The 17,378-nt window shown below is 39.9% G+C and overlaps 2 protein-coding genes across 5 annotated transcripts in view; one reads left to right on the top strand and one right to left on the bottom strand.

The window, feature by feature from the left end:
* Window positions 1-7,152, bottom strand: part of f5 (coagulation factor V) — an 18,345-nt gene extending 11,193 nt beyond the window's left edge. The window contains exons 1-8 of the mRNA XM_046404924.1: window positions 6,992-7,152; window positions 6,570-6,652; window positions 5,957-6,079; window positions 5,180-5,392; window positions 4,877-5,038; window positions 3,658-3,879; window positions 3,385-3,550; window positions 1,233-1,413 (exon numbers count right to left, since the gene is read on the bottom strand). Coding sequence (XP_046260880.1) covers window positions 1,233-1,413; window positions 3,385-3,550; window positions 3,658-3,879; window positions 4,877-5,038; window positions 5,180-5,392; window positions 5,957-6,079; window positions 6,570-6,652; window positions 6,992-7,152 — 1,311 coding nt within the window. The remainder of the gene's footprint in view (window positions 1-1,232; window positions 1,414-3,384; window positions 3,551-3,657; window positions 3,880-4,876; window positions 5,039-5,179; window positions 5,393-5,956; window positions 6,080-6,569; window positions 6,653-6,991) is intronic.
* On the top strand, window positions 7,107-17,316 carry slc35a5 (solute carrier family 35 member A5). Of its 4 annotated transcripts, none has more exons than XM_046404929.1 (10): window positions 7,107-7,221; window positions 10,090-10,243; window positions 10,726-10,824; window positions 10,912-11,045; window positions 11,616-11,683; window positions 13,225-13,413; window positions 14,021-14,221; window positions 14,318-14,445; window positions 15,294-15,562; window positions 16,487-17,316. In XM_046404929.1, exons 2-10 carry the CDS (start codon window positions 10,120-10,122, stop codon window positions 16,553-16,555), a joined length of 1,281 nt encoding a protein of 426 aa, XP_046260885.1. In that variant the 5' UTR covers window positions 7,107-7,221; window positions 10,090-10,119; the 3' UTR covers window positions 16,556-17,316. The 4 variants fall into 4 exon arrangements, with proteins under 4 accessions (XP_046260885.1, XP_046260883.1, XP_046260884.1 ...); XM_046404927.1 differs by lacking the exon at window positions 7,107-7,221 and adding an exon at window positions 9,242-9,394 and having other exon boundaries at window positions 10,087-10,243; XM_046404928.1 differs by lacking the exon at window positions 7,107-7,221 and adding an exon at window positions 9,252-9,394.
* Window positions 17,317-17,378: the final 62 nt, after the last annotated feature.

Here is a 17,378-nt window from a genome sequence, read left to right as displayed (position 1 = left end):
ATGCTCATTGTCATTGATGTGAAATACCACTGGTGACTGAGTTAAATGCTGACTTGTGGTTATGAATGTGCCACAACATTTATTTTCCAGCAAGACAATGACCCAATCGTGCAGTGAAACCTACACAGAAATGGTTTAAAGGCAACATGGTGAATGTTCTGGAGTGGCCAAATCGAACCCCAAACCCACAATTCAATAGACAATTTGTGGACTTGAAAAGGGCTCTTCACGCCTGACCCCCATGCAGCCTGACAGAGCTTGAGCAGTTTTGCACAGAAGAATGGCATAAAATTGCAGTGTCCAGAAGTGCAACCCTAATTGTTCATCTACTAAATATTGACTAAAAGGGGGTGAATATTTCAGTCAGTCATTTTATATTTTTAATTAACTGGCATTACTTTGTAGAAATACAGTTTTACTTTGACATTGGAGAGTTTTTTTGTACATTTTTGTCAAAAAAAATATATTGACCATGATTCCACTGCATTTCATACATTTCTTTAACCACTTTCAGTAGGTTCAACAGTCTTTATTTGCAGAATCTAAAAAAACTCCCATACTGGGAAGTATCCTTGTTTTCATCTCTGACATTACATTGCAGAACTGACAACACACTGTGCTAGCTAGCTACTGGGTATACTTCTCTGTTTTGCAGGTGGCAACCTGCGTTAAGGTGTGTTACCACCTCCTACTATGACAAAATGAGAAAGGAATCAGAAATGATTAGATGCTCAATTATATACACATTATTATCATACATCTATTATCATGATCATTTCAATATGTCATTTTTTAATATCCCATCTAATTTACATTAACATAAACACAAACATGATTCACAAATGCTGATTTTTAAAATCCTTTGCAGCTGAATTTCAATACCAGATACCAGCAGACACTTAGTACCTCTCCTGTTGATACACTGCCATACCAACTTGTTTTAGTTTTACAATGAGTCTGTTTTGTAAGATGCCTATTCATTTGGACTGATGTTGCAAGTCAGAAAAATCAACTGTTTAGTCACAAATAGACCCAGCAGCATTGAACTAAAATTGGGGTGCTGCATTTCAAAGTCAGTGCCATGGAATGAAAGGTAACAAATATCTCAGTTGGTTTAAATTTGCTTTGTCAGGCACTTGTTAGTTTTGAATTCACCTTTATTCTAGTTATTTTTTTCTAAATCATTCAATATTCTTTACATTTGATTTAATTTGAATTGAATATGATCTTACCTTGATGACATCTCTGATTTGCGCTCTGATCACTGGGCCCAAGATCCCAAGCTCATTTTTCCTTTGCTTGGTCTCCAGCCTTTCAGTGAATGACTCATTTTTGTACAGTGTGTAGACTGCCTTCTTATATTTCCCACCTATACGTGTTGATGACTGTCTCAGGTACTGTAGATTGAAGTCCCTGCACAAAAAGATCAGAAGTTTTATATTATTTTGAGACACTTAAAGTAATTCCTACAAACAAATAAGACCATTTAGAACACTGATGCCAAACAGCCTCAACACTGCACTTCAAGCTGTGTGGAGCCAGTGTTTTTATTGGTCTTGGCCTAATGCAAGACCATTCTTCCAGTTCAAATGCAACTTAAAGAAGTGGAGGTTTCTCTTAATGGTCTTAATTCTCGTAATCTTAACTGGTCAAGGCAGATGGCCGCCCATCTTGAGCCGAGCTCTGCTTCAAGGTTTCTGCCTTCTAAAAGGCAGTTTTTCCTCGCCACTGTCGCCAAGTGCTTGCCCAAGGGATTCCCCCTTGGGCAAGCACTTGGCTTGGGCACTTGGGTTCTCTTTTTTTTTTTTTAGATTTTAAGATTTAGGTCTAGACCTGCTCTAATTGGAGAGTGTCATGAGATAACTTGTTGTAAATTGGCACTATATAAATACACTGAATTGAACTGAATTGTATTTAGTCTCTTTAATAAGGAAAGATGAAGGAAAGAAAAATGAAAAAAAAGAAAAACCCAGGTTATTTCAGTATAGACATCAGCAGCACTATAGGCTCCCCTTTGACTTTAAACAGAGCAAAGTACATCAGCTCAATTGAAATGCTTAGTGATAAATTAAAATACTACAGTGGCACCTTTAATTATTCAGAAACACAAAGGGTATATTTTGCTACAGAAGCAACTATGATGGGTTTGCATGCATACCTTTAAAAAATGCTATCAAACATATAAAACGTCCCCACCCACTGGGGTGCAGACCATACTGGGCCAGGAATGAAGTCTTACTCAAATTTTGGGTTTGTCTTGACAAATAATAAACATGTTTGAAACCTGCTTTTTATAATATGTCAGCATCCTATCTTTGTGAAGGCTATCTTCCCACTGTGATGACACCCAAAACGAAATTAAGGAGCAGACTGGACATAAGAAACATACTTCAGGTGTCATTGTGTCCCATCACCCCTAGATTGGACCATCTCCTTGCAGGGAAACAAGCTCAGTTCTCAGTTGTATTTATTATGCATTTTAGTATGTTTTGTTATGTGTGTGTGATGGCCAATCCATGGAAAATTGTCTTGAATGAAACCAGTCTGTGGTGCAAAAAAGTTTGGAGACCACTGGTATAAAATACATAAACATTAAAGCCGTTGAAGTGAAGAACAGTGACTGTGTCATTACAATGCCATCTGTCGAGTGGTGGGATATATTTGGCAGCAAGTTCTTGAAGTTGCCATGTTGCCAACAGGAAAAATGGGCAAGCTGACAAGGGCCAAATTATGAAAGCTAGACGTCTAGGTCAGAGCATTTCCAAAGTGGTAGGGCTTGTGGGCTGTTCCTGGTATGCATTGGTTAGCACCTACAAAGAGTCATCCAAAGAAGGACTGGTCAAACTGGCAACAGGGTCTTGAGTACCCAGGGCTCAGTGATGTATGTGGGGCAAAGCTAGCCAATGGTCTGGTCTGATCCCACAGAAGGGCTACACATTTCAGAAGAAGTTAAGGCTGTAGTGTGAGGGTTTTATAAATGAACATCTGTTACATTCATGGCCTTGTCACACACAATTCTGATTAAGCTTTTCACCATAACTTAAATTCCAGCAGGTTAACGCAGCCTGTCATGTGGAAAAAATTGTTCAGGAATAATTTAAAGAACATAAAAAAGTTCATGGTGTTAAATTGACCTTAAAATTGGCCATATCTCAGCCCAATCAAGCATCTGTTGGATGTCCTGGAACAAATATGGTCCAGTCCAGGAGGACTTAAAGAATTGGTTGCTTACAGCTAACATCTTGGTGCCAGATATCACAACACACCTTCAGAGGTTTTGTGGAGACCCTTGACGGGTCAGAGCTTGTTTGGGAGATCTACGCAATATAGGAAGGTGACTTCAATGTTGTGCCTGATCAGTGTATATCTGTAAATGCTGCTTACCCGTCAATGTTTTCATGCATATTAGGTGCATAATCCCAGACAATTTCCTCAGCAGCTATGTAGTATATCCACTCCCTGCTGTGTCGTTTTTGTTCAATGGTCATCCTTCGTCGGGGTGCTTCAAAGTCATCACACTTTTTCACATCAAAAAAACCGTGCATTCCAGCTGCAATGGCACAAACACAATTTTTCTTTTAGTTATGTTGGTAAGAACTGTTTCTTATTTGTTTTGGATAATAGATCTATTCACTTCATGAACAGAGCAACACTTACCTTCCATGTGCCTGACAGTGTGTGAGGAGAGCAGCCACTGGCCTGTGTGAAGAGGCACCATGCTGGCAGTTGCCGAGGAGCCACTGATCAGGCCCACAGATGACACTTTATGTCCATTCTGCTGCAACACCTGTCCATTCATATGCACTGAGAATACCTCAGGCTCTGAGCTCATACCCACCAGATGCAGGTTGACTGAGGCATAGGCACACATACTGACATCTGGACAAAATTTACAAAAATCAGAGGAAAAAATGAGGGAAAACATAAAATATAGTTATATAAATATCTTTGCATTGTTTGTAATTTTTAATTAAATATATGACAAACAATATCTAAAAATTAACATTATGTTTCACAAAGCCTCCAAACTTGGAACTGAGGTTGTGGTAACTACAACTGTCAAATAAAGTGTGTGTGAGTCTGTCTTGAACAGTTGCGGGCCGTGCATTTGGTTCTTGGGCCTTCAGTGGGGATATAAAAAAAGTATAAAGTAAAAATTACAATTACAATACAACCACTATCACGTCGCAATTAAAAAAAAAAAAACATCGATACTATCCAAAAATGCAATATGACAAGGCGTGACATTAGAGAGAGAGAGGGATTTCGCGTGTTGAGGACAATTACCATTATTAATACAACAAGGAACACAGTTAAGACAACTCCAAACCTCTAAACTACAACTGCAACTGTGCCATGTACATCATCTGGAGCAGTTCAGAACTGCTAGTCGCACTTGACTGTGACTTTTGCTCTGACCGACCAATCAGAGGACGGAAGAATGCTCAGCTGACCCTGGGAGGCGTCACAGTGTGGATTCTGAAATCTGATTGATTAAAGAAACAGTCAATGGCTAATATATTCTAAATTGCATGGGCCAGCACTACTGATTCTGAAGGCTCTGGGCAGATTAGACTGACATGGCAACACATAGAAGCTGAAATCTGATTGGACAGAAATTGAACATCCACATACACGTGTTGGAAGCGGTGCAGCCGAGAGACATGCTACAAAATAAGGGGAGAATAAACTGTTGGGAATAAAATAATACAATTTCATGGAACAAAAATTAGAATTTAGGTTGTAAATGTAGGCCAGTGCTTCTGATAGTGTTTAGGCCAGCAGAGAAGGCCTCGCTGGCCCTGACGACCCGCCGCTGGTCTTGAAGTCTCTGGGAGAGAAAATGAGAAAATGACAGACTGCTGGACAGACTAACCGGGTAGCGATCCCTTTGTGAATCCATTGATGGTGTATTTTACATGGTTGTCTGCAGCATGGCTGTTTGGTTTGTACTTGCTCTCTTTCTCATCAAAAACACCAAAGAGGAATACATATTCGTGGTGGACGCCAACCTGTTTTCCTGACTCATCCAGGCTGCCTGTAGGGAAACAGAGAGAGAAAGAGTGAGAGAGAGAGAGAAAAGAGGGGTGAGAGTGATTATATATATAATATAATAATATATATAGTAATGCACAGTAATAAGTAATAATAATATATAAACATTCATTTTACTACTTACCAGGCTTGCAGATGAGCAAAGTACCGATAAGGCCTGAGTTGAAGTCCTCGACAACATTTTGGTGGGAAATATAGGTATAGGTGAGACAGGTAGGGTCGTTTGGCTGTGGAGAAACATCTGATGTCACCTCCCAGTAGTAAATGTGTTCACTGTCAGGCTGCACTATGTCATCCTCTTTCTCTTTCTGCGATGTGTTGTCAAAGTAGTTGGCTCCTGCAAAAAACAAAGGCATTCATTTTGATATGGTAACCATGGGAACAACTGAATTACCATTTCCAAGCAGGGGTCTGAGGACGTTATTGACTTTCCTAAGACAATTGCTGAAATGACATTCCACTAAAGTGCCAAAAATGACAAAGACTTACTGAAGACTTCCCTCCCTGGCGTTCTTTAATTTTGATTTCCTCTGCACCCTGAGTTTTAAATTAAGGAGTGCTTAGTTTCATACATTCACATTCGCAAGGGCGTAAATGTCTTGTTCTTTCTGTCCATATTAACTGAAACAGACAGTGATTTCCTAAGGCTTAGCAGTGCTTCCTGGTGGACTTCAGTACCGTCTGCTTTGATAATCTGCCTGTCCTGGTTAATGTTTTAGAAAAAGACAAACAAGGTTGTTTGTTGTGTTGGCCACTGTTGTGTAATTATTGGAATGAGTAACATCATGAGCATCTACAATGACCCTAACAGACACACTGACAGTGTTGCAGAGCGTTACTGGAGGCTTCAAGTTTTCCACAGCTGTCGGATTCATCTGCAGCTGACCTAACAGACACCCACCCTCAGACTGTTTCCCGTAAGCAACCCCATGCGGGTGGATGCTATGCGGTCCAGTCGCCATGTTTCGGAAAGTGACGACAATCGTCTCCCCCTCCTCTGCCCTCAGTGTGGGCCCCAGTAGCCCTGCAGAGAAAGACAGGCTTAAATTTATTTGGAATCTACAGCGCATGGCACATCATCTTGACACACTAGAGCAGGTAACCAAGTGTCCCATCGTTTTTCTGCATTATTGAACAATAAATCTAATTTCAGTTGGCCCATATATATATATTGTAAATCAGCAATGCGATTAACATGATGTATTGAGCCTTTCTGGTGCTGCTTTATATTTTCTCTAGAAAGGAATTCATGTCTAACTGACTAACTGTTTCTGAAAAACAAAATGTATTTGGCATTAATTATAAAGAAAATGGAGAAAGTATTCAAATGGACCAGTTGTTAAGTACCAGTTAGAAGGAAGTGAGACAGTTGAAACTGAAATAAGTCAGCAGGTACCCACTGAGTGTACCAGTTGCTACATCTTAATTTCTCCTCTAATCAGTACAAAATTACATTTCATTTTAGGTTGCAGAGAAATAGCAGTAAATTTCTTCAGACTTAATGCAAAGTTTACCTAACCAGGAGGGATGAGTCTTAGCTTGTCTGAAGTCTTTCTCATACTCCCGAAAGACCACTTTCTTGTAAGTGGTACCAAACCTAAGGAGTGGGAGAGAAACACAAATCATGAATGAAAACACCACCTACACACTGCACTGTATCTCAACAAGATACAAACTTTAAGATTTGAAGTGAGTGTGTGTGTATCATAGCAACAACAATACCATACGAAGAACGTGTGGAAAAAACATTAAACAAGGACAAACTGAACGACTTTTAGATAGCAGCAAAATGCTAGCCATGAATTCAGATAACTCAAATAAATTATATTAATAATGATGATGCAACAAAAACACAATATAAAGACAATATAAGGTAATAAAATAGGAGTCTTTTTCCGGTCATTTAGTAATACAAATTCTCCAACCTGTGTCCTACCTGTCTGTGTTATTCCCAGAGTAGTTCCAATCTATCTCAACGGCAGCAATATAATAATGTCTCTCCCTGGGTTGATGCTGTTCGGCTTTGACATGGAGGACAGTCAGAAGAACCACGACAAGCGGCGGACACCAAGCTGCAGCCCAGGCACAGAGCCTCATGTCTGGGATCAGTCCTGGTAGTGACACCAGTCTGTTTTGCAAGTGAAGAAGCTGTAATCTGACAGAGAGGTCCGTGCTATGCTTTATCTGTCACTGACACACAAACACACACACATGCGCGTTTAAACATTATGTCCCAGGGCAATGAACTGTGTCTTGGCATATTTTTTTTTCACTTGTAATTGAAACCTCATGCGTTTTGCTGTGAGTCATCCACAAAGGGTGTGCTTATTCCCAGCATCACTGGAAAAGCACAGGGCACCCCCCTGTGCTTGTTGAAAATTTTAAAAATTACTGATGACAAGACATCAAAGGAAAAATTATCTTATTAAAACATGGCATAATTCAAGAGCACAACATTACAGTATGTATGATAGAAGGAGACAGACCATCCCAGATTAATTTATGTATTCTTGTGGAATAGTTCTTGATTTCAATCTTAGTATACATCATCTGTGAGAACCTATCAAACAATTAAAAAAAGATTTTTAATAATAACTGCATTTAACTAAACAATTCTCTTTGTATCCAGAGCTACTGTTAAATTTACCTCACTTTCATGAATTTGAAGTCTGCTATGTAGCAGTCAGCCATCTCATCTGCAGTTCATCTCCAATTCTACAGTGCAGGGACTTGCACTATACTTGCCCTTTATTGCTTTACAGAGTGGGTTATTAGTACTGACGCATTAAAGAGAGTAGACAACATCAACGTCAACCTCAATGTGTTGAAAGGTGTAAATCTTGCATGGCCAGGTGTGATTTGTAGTTATTGTTACCACTCCCAGCTGTGATGTAACATGATGCTATTGTGCCACACTTTAGTGCTACACAGGGTGTGAACAAAGCATGGTGTCTGGGGGAAGTTACTTGCAGTGTTGTAATGCAGACTAATGTGGAGTGACTAATGTACTGCTGTTGATACCACCTAAGAGCAACGGCCATCCATCCATTTCCTATACCGCTTATCTGTCAGGGTCCTGGAGGGGGGCTGGAGCCTATCCCAGCCGACTACAGGCGAGAGGCGGGGTACACCTTGGACACTGTGGTCGCCAGTCAGTAGCAGACAACCACACACTCACACCTAGGGGCAATGTAGAGTAGCCAGTCAACCTAATGTGCATGTTTTTGGGATTGTGGGAGGAAGCCGGAGTACCCGGAGAAAACCCACGCAGGCACAGGGAGAACATGCAAACTCCACATAGAAGGGATTCGAACCTGGAACCCTCTTGCTATGAGCCCCTAACAACAACATATTATATTTTAGTTGCTCATATGTTTTGGACATGACATCTATCTCAAATGAATACACTAGAGTAACAAGTATAATATTTACCTCTAAAATTTAATGAAGAACAGACAGCAGAAAAAAATCAAACCCCTGAAAGGTCATTCCATGCCAACAGAATTCAGAACTTCTCCCAGGTTAGGTCATGAATTTTTTCGGAAAAATAAATGGAACATTTTTATTACATTCATGAGGCCTTGCAAAATCAAATCAAATTGTCAGAAAATAATGAATTAAAATTAATCTCCAATTGTTTTCCCTTTCTTAAAACCAAATTGTAATTTGTTATAGTTTTAATATAGCTCTATCATATCAAGAAGTTATGCTGGGCAGCTCCTTCAGTGGAAGGCTGCTTCACCCAAAGTGTGTGGAGGATGGTAACCACAGGTCCTTCCTCGCTGTGCAGACTGCACAACCAGCACCGCTCCCGGCAGACCACATGCAGAACAAACTGACTCTCAGTAAATCACTGTGCAATGATCCCCCATCTCCTAGGGCAATACAGTAAAATTATTTTTACTGTTAACTATTTAAAAATTGTGAAATTCTGTAAATATCGTGTGGATGTATAGTTTTTGATAGTTTCTTCAAAAAAAGGTGTAAAAATCCCACTATTTTTTTTACTTTCTATATGTTTTTATATCAGAGATTGTAAGTGTAGGCTACCCTAATAATACAACATGTAGAACAAAAATATAAAAAATATAAAACGGGGTACAAAATACAAAAAGTGTATTCACATACTGGTTGTCATTAAACAGACCTTCTGATCTTCTCAAGAGGGACAAGTCAAAGTCCGTCAACAAGGGAATCACATGACCGCAGTGAGTGCCGAATGACGTCAACGCGGCACCTGAGTCAGTACGCTTGCGCAGATTAACCAGGAAGAGCAGTGGTATTTTGAAACAACACAATAAGTACTTCAGATATGTCTTGGAGAAAAAGAAAATAACGAGTAAGACTATTTCATTTTCACATGTCATCGGCGATGTCCTCATAGATATATATTTCGGAATAATGAAAGACGCGTGGAAGTGTTTAGAAACATGATGGTTGTGTTGTAAATAATGCTAGCACAGAGCTAACAGATTCGTTGCACGTTCATTTAAATTCTGAACCGCGATGTGCGAGCTAACTTACGTCCCTGACAAAAATACAACATTTGTACGTTTGTAGTGAGCATTGTAAGCATATGAGAATACTTTAAGAGATCATCTTCCTGGAGAGTAGAGAGAGTAGCTGCTGCGTTGTACTAGCTAATGGGGAGCCAAACAAATTAAAGGCTGCACAGTAACGATTATCTATGAATCTCTCGTTTGTTATTATCTTTGACTGTCGCAGTCGTTTAGCCTGTAAAATAACGACCAGGGCATGATTGCCATGTCTTTCTGTTTCTCCGCAGCTCATACAGTACAATCCAAGTGATGCTAGCCTTAATCTCTGGCAGTGTTGTTTTGCTGCATATGTGCTTAAATTTCCAGTACATTTTCTTCATTGACAGTTAGCTAATTTCTATACCCTGTCAACCTCTTACTGAAGATTATTTGCAGTTTTCATCATCTGAAATTCTGATATTTCAGCATATCAAAGGGACTTAGCATCAGTCTGAATCCAACGTCATGTGCATCTGTTTTTAATGTGTTCCAGCAGGTTTGACTACATCCAGTTCCGGTACTAGCCATGGTCTACCATTCCTGCCCCAGGCTGTGCTCCCGCTCGTCAGCCTACACTCTGGCTCTTGGCCTGGGTTTCATAATCTTGGGGACCAGTCGCATCCTGCTGCTCAAATTCTCAGCCAATGCTGGTGACTGATAGACAATGAGACAGATTGTACTTTTTGTTTCCAGCGGATAGATAATATGAAGTGATAAGCTTGTCTTTGAGTCAGCACCACACTTTTAAGAAGATTAAGAAGAAGAAGAAGAATCAGCTTTTATTGACAGTATATATATTTTTACATACACACACTGAATTCGTCTTCTGCATTTGACCCATCCGGGGAGCATACTGGGGGGTTAAGTGCCTTGCTCAAGGGCACATCAGCTGGCTAATGGGGGGGGGGGGGGCATTTTTCACATTAATCACTCCACCACACCCAAATTTTTCCGGTGGAGGAATCGAACCGGTGACCCTCCGATAACAAGCCGCTTCTCCAACCTCTAGGCTGCCCCCTTTTGATAGATATTTAAAAAAAAAAAAATAAATAAAATAAATCTTTTTTTTGCTGTGCATTCCACTGAAATATTGGCATATTTTTGAATGCGTGTCTTTGTGTTGCATTTGCAGAGAACAAGTATGACTTCCTCCCTGCATCTGTCAATCTACTTGCTGAGGCGCTCAAACTGTTCTTCTGTCTGGTTATGTCAGTTAGGGTCATCGTCCGAGGTAATCACTAAAGCTGCAGCTGTCTCGAAGTGTTTGTGTGTGTGATGGTAAAGTGTGTTTATTCACTCTTTCTGTCTCTTCCTTCAGAGAGGCAATCATGCAGAGAGCTGGGCTTTTCTTCCAGTGCCTCCTTCTTCAGTTCCCTAAAGTGGGCTGTCCCAGGTTTCCTCTACTTCCTTGACAATCTCATCATCTTCTATGTGATGACTTACCTGCAACCTGTAAGTTTATTTAGTTATAAGGGAAATCTTCTGTGTGTTAGCTTTACATTATGGCCTCCGGAGGAAATAAATTTAGGAATGCACAAAGTTATTCCCTGCAGCTGACAGCAGTGGACAGGCTGGACAACAGGAAGTAACTGTAGTCAGTTACTGTAGTAACCGTGACAGAAAATCACTAAGCTTGTCTGGTCCTTTGACAAATGTACTTGATGACCTCCTTTTTTCCATAATAAGTTTACTTTAAGCGATAGTGAGAGTACATGTATCAGTACTCATTATCAGCAAGCACCCAAATGTAAATAGCCTACTTGTACTCAGAGAAAAGAGATATCTGTCTATCCCGAAATAAAGTTCAATTATTTAATCCCCATTAACATGCAAAACACACTCTGTCTGTAACTCTTTGAAACCTTGTTGTGAAATCAGTGAAAAAAACTTTCCTAAATGTGGATCTTCTTCTTAAATCATTTTAGCATTTACACAGTGTCCTTTCCAAAGACTCCCGCTATCACTCTGCTGTTTAATCTTCAAACCAGCTCTCTCTCTCTCCCCCCCCCCCCCCATTACCAGGCTATGGCAGTGTTGTTCTCCAACTTTGTCATCCTGACCACAGCTGTACTCTTCCGAATTGTTTTGAAGTAAGTGGCTCAGTTGACAACTCTGTAATGTTCTGTTCTTCAGTGAGATAGTGTGTTTGTTTTTTCTTGAATGTGACTGTACATGAGAGGCGATGAGTGTACTGCCCTACAAAACCATATTTTAGATCATCTTGTGACTTATTGCCTAAGTTCAGTATTGCAATATAAAAAATTACAGTCATCACAAAATTCATTCCAAAACCATTTAATCTTTTTAAACGAAACAGATACAAATACAGATATAATATAATAAGAAATCAAATTAGCTTTAGATTTTCTAGGAAAGAAGACACTAAGGTTGAAGTTACTGCACTTTACCTTTGTACTACCTATACAGTACGTGTATATCCATTTAAGGTGAAACGCAGGCGAAATGCAGTATGCATTTTGGGGGCAATATTATTCGCTGTCATTTTCCAGTCCCATAACGCAGGAACAAAAGGGCAGATTGTGAACATATGTCACCTTTGGTCAGATACTGAATTGGTGAATTGCTGCTGGGTTTTGAAGACGTGTGTGACAGGTCCACATTTTAGCATTTGTAGCTTCTTTGCAGCATTATCCATAATTTGAAGATTTGTAGTCCACTACAAGCTCAGTGGTTTTGCTGATGTTGAGCTTCAGATAATTGTCATTGTGATGAAGCTCTTATCAGTCACTACATGTATCATCACTACACGAATCTTATGCGGACTTGTACATAGCTGTATATTGTACTGTGTTTACTTGTAAATTGTTAATTTATTATCTCTGTATTTTTTGTAACTGTTTTTGCACACTTCTTGCTTTTTGCAATCTATTCTGTTCTAAAAGGTTCATCTTATCTTATCTCATGAGTCTGGACAGATATAAATGTTAATTAATAATAACCACTGTTCTGCCTGTAAAGCATTTGGCTAAAGCATTTGGCTGCATAGAAAAAACAATCTTAATTTCACTTTTAGCTCAGAGAATGACTTGCAGGCCAACCAGGTGTGCATGTTAGAGCATGCAAAAGACTAGATTAGAGACTAGATTAAGTAAGTTTTGTTTTTTTTTTTCATTTTACTCTCACAAGTTTGAACAAGGTATCATTTGTGGTGATTCTTCACAAGCCTTCCCACCAAACTGAAACAGTACTAATGTACAGCAGTGGAAAACAGTGAGCATCTATCAGTGAACTAAGGGTTTATTTTGACCAGACCAGTAGGTATGAACAGTGGAAAGGCAAACCAATAGTGTTTTGGTGAGTTTTATCTTGTTTCTGCAGAGTTTGAATGAAGTTAGTTTTATGATGATCTGTAAAGTAAAATTCCTTTTTTTGTCAGTGGTTTGGGGACTCTGAGGAGAGCAACACAAGGCTGATTCTGGCTAGGGGGAGGGGTGGATGATTTGCCCTTTTGTCTGGTGCTGTAGTGCAACATCTAGTGGCAATGAATGTTGTGTATAGAACCTTTTAAGCAGAATGAAATGCTCAGAGTTGCCATTTTTATTGGCAAACCATTTCATGCATCATTACTTTCTCGGATTCTCAGCTTTTTGGTTCTCACCTTTTCCTTCAGGAGACGCCTCTCCTGGGTTCAATGGGCAGCATTAGTTGTCCTCTTCCTGTCCATTGTTTCTTTGACGTCGGGATCAGGGGGCAGCCAAAATGCCATACCTATGCCAGGTCACCATTCAAACCCATTCTCCACCCCCTCCAACTCTTGCCTACTCTACACACAGCTGCTGCACCAGATGAGGAACAGCAGGTAACGTGATCAATGCAGAAATACATCATGATGTGTTGAATTTAAGACCTGAAACTGATTTATCACTGGACTCCTATAATGCTGTCAGACTCACAACGGGCAGCTTGAAACAAAGAAGGATTAAAATATGAACTTTTTATTCCATGCATTCTTCTTTCTTGTCAAAACTGACTGCCTATATTTCCCACAATGCAACCGCTGAAAGCTGAGTTGGAGATTCAGGGTGTTATGCTAATAATAGGTATGTCGGTGAAGGTTCTCAGTCATCCAGGTCATGGTCTGAGTAGTAAATTCTTAGGGCATCTGAACTTGTTAGGCTTCTTAAAGACGTTTCGCTTCTCATCCAAGAAGCTTCTTCAGTTCTAAATTTTGGTGGGGAGTGCAGAGTTTTTAACCTCTGTGGGTATTGTATTCCTAAACAAAAGGGGCTGTAAGCCTATGGGCTCATCCCTGAAGTGGGTCCTTACATCCACCTGGGAAAGAATTGATTAAGAATACTAATATCCAAGCTGCAGTGAGATTTTCACGGCCTCTTTACTGCTCATTTTGGTATAAATGCTGTTGATTATGCTGTTTTCTCTTGTTCACATGTTTTCCTGCACCACAGTGCCAGTGAATCGTGGGTATCATCGCTGCCTGGGCAGGCCTGGAGGGACAGGGTTATGGAAAAGCTTCGATCTCTAGGTGTGGGTCACATACTTCTCCTTTTACAGTGCTTCATCTCCGCCATGGCCAACATCTACAATGAAAAGATCCTCAAGGATGGAGACCAACTAACTGAGAGCATCTTCATCCAGAACAGTAAATTGTGAGAATGACTTGTAGACAAAATAAAACAGAGAAGACACATTGCTAAATTCTATTCTTTGTTTCTAATCTAGTCCCTTGCTACTTGATCTTGTAGGTATGCCTTTGGTGTGGTTTTTAATGGGCTCACCCTTGGGCTTGGCAGTGAAGCTCGAGGCCTCACCATGCACTGTGGCCTACTCCATGGACATAACATCTACTCCATGGGCTTGGTGCTGGTCACTGGTAAGTTAGCAGTCTCACATATCTAAATAGGAAAATATTTCCCTTGTCAGTGCCTTCTAATTCAGCTGATGATCAGATTGTCCCTGTGGGTAAGTTTAGACAACTAAAGCTACATGATTAAAGGAATAGTGCAGAGAGACATATGGTTACTTGCTTTCTTGGCAGGGGCTGATAAGAAGGTAGACAAATCTTTCCTATACCATTTGCGCTGTTTACCTCACCTACTTGCACTACTTCTACTCTGTACTACCTCACTCTTGTACTACCTCCAGAGCCATATTTATTTTACTTATCTTATTTTATTTTGTTTTACCTTATTCTATTTTATTTTATTCTATTATTATATGTTACTCATTCTTACGTTCTATGTATGCACCAATCACCAAGACAAATTCCTAGTAATGTGAAACCTCTTCACTTACATGGCAATAAAGACGGTTCTGATTCTGATTCTATCTGTGTGTTAAACGTTCAGCTAAAGGGAAGAGGCAGTCAGCTTAGTTTAGCAGAAGGGCCAGAGGCAAGGGGAAACAACTGGAAATAGCCTGGTTTTATCCACAGGAAACAAAATCCTTCTTCCAGCTCACTGGTTAATAAATAGCAGCAAATAAGTAGTTCGTACAGCATTTTTGAACTACATGTAACATAGCAGTTTGGTCCCAGCGACTGTTTGCCCCATGCTTCCTGTTCTAAAGCTAAGCTAAACTAACTGGCTTCTGACTGTAGCTTCATATTTAACAGTCAAATATGAGAGTAATAGCAAAATCCTCATCTGACTTGAATAAGCACCCTTAAAAATACATGAAAAAGCGTATAATTGGAAAAACTCTTCTCTGTCTTCTCCCCAGCTGCCCTGGGTTTATCTGTGGCCTTCATCTTGAAATTCAGAGACAACATGTTCCATGTGCTGACAGGCCAGATCACCACTGTTCTGGTTACCGCCCTCTCCCTGTTCCTCTTTGACTTTCGTCCTTCGCTGGACTTCTTTCTCCAGGCTCCCATGGTCCTGCTGGCCATCTTTATCTACAACGCCAGCCGACCCAAAGACCTGGAATACAGCCTGCAGCAGGAAAAACTGCGGGTCATTAATGGAGAGGTGTTTGAGAGGTCCAGAGGGGTAGGGAGCAAACCACAATCATCACTAGTCACACACAGGCCCACACACTTTGTTCTCTGTAGGAAACTTGCCTCTCATTTTTATACAATGTGATTTATTTAACCTCCTGGAGTTGACAGACGCGCCGGCGCGTCCTTATGACATGACCAATTTAAGACGACTTAGCTGCAAGACGCAGCCTCGCTGAGTCTCAGTTTTAATTTGTGTCGAAAGTGGGCACTTCAAACTATATACAAGTTTTTAAATTTTGTTAATATGTCAAGTAAAACCCGAGTTATGAAAAACAATATACACAATGTTTTTTTCCTGGACATTGCCGTCACATTTGGTGCGCGTTTGGTGCAAGTTTTATGCAAGAAGACGCAGTAAACACCAGCCCACTGAGTGCACGTCATTCAGCGCACTTCAGCGCATTTTTCCCACTCGGATTTTATATTTTTTGTGTGATTTTAGGTCCAGTGTGTTAATACAGTATGTCAAAATGAAAAAAATAACAGTAAAGTCACACTTGTGAGGTTGTGCTGACAAAAAATGATACCAAACATGGCAAGGTAAAAAATTTCTAAGCTAAAAGATAAAGGTAGAATCAAAAATAGTCAAAAACTGACAATTATACATGACTCCAGAGGGTTAATTGAGAAGGAAACCTGACTCTGCTATGAAAACAGCATTCAGAGTCATGCTGGTGCAGCCATTCATTTCATTAGGTCATTGTGGTCTGTTGGATTTGAAAGAGAAAACTAATAAACAGAAGGAATCTTTAGGTGGGCCTTATTAGGACACTGTCCTGGAATTGGCGGTTAGAAAGTTGCTGATGATAGTAGTATGTTAATACAAGAAACACCCTTGTGTCTGTAGGTTTGTCCTCCGGATTCAATCACTTCTGAATGCATTCTGCTTTGTTCTTAATGTTTTTTGTCTTAGGACGGTGAGGAGCTGGAACTCCTGACCAAGCCCAGTACAGACAGTGAATCTGAGGAGGAGTCTTTGTAGTCTTACAGGACAGAAGATATTTTTCTTCGCTGCTACTGGTTTTCAGCTGCACCAGAGACTTGTAGGTCTGCACGCAGCATGGTTGCAGATTTTGTCAAATTATTTACTTGAATGACTGTCAGCAGTGAATGACGTTGCTGATGGACTGAGTGATAACAACAGTTAGGCTGTTGTGTATATTTTGAAATGTGCCTGTTTGTATGAGTGCTGTCAGTTGATATGGTGTGGAAGTAATATATCAGTGTATGTGCTGGGAAATAAGTTTCCCTTCATTCATTAAGGTTTTCTCTTCTGAATAATTGAGTTTCTCCAATGATTTCTGCTATATGTGCTACTATGTTATGCTCAGCTATGTGACTGCTTGCAGGAGATAAGGTAATGTCCAGAAGCCATCTTGCCATCTTTTATGGTAAAAAGGGTCACCCCTTTTTAAATTGTTGCTGGTGCTGTAAATATGTGATATTTATCCAACCTGGTCAGAATATAAACTGCAACAACTGTGCAACAACTGTTACTTAAAAAGTTACCTTGTAATTACAAGTTATACATTGCCAGAAATTTACACACACAACAGGTCTCCTGCGCACACACTGGATTTTCTTATACATAAACCAGAATGATGAGCTTTGGCATAGTAGAGCAGTCATAATGCCTGAATTTCTGAAAGCACAACAAAGTGACTCTTAATTCCGTTACTTGGCCTTTTTTGTGTAGATGTATTGCAACTGTCAGATACTATGAAATAAATTTTTTTAAATATTCTTGTTTGTGACATAATATTTTAATGAGTGTTACTCTGATATAACCAGCTTTAATTTTGTAA

This window comes from Scatophagus argus, chromosome 11 (genome assembly GCF_020382885.2).
Source record: "Scatophagus argus isolate fScaArg1 chromosome 11, fScaArg1.pri, whole genome shotgun sequence".
In the NCBI taxonomy this organism is placed as follows: Eukaryota; Metazoa; Chordata; class Actinopteri; family Scatophagidae; genus Scatophagus; species Scatophagus argus.
The sequence above is the reverse complement of the archived record's forward strand: the minus strand, read 5'-3'. Positions and strand labels throughout refer to the sequence as shown.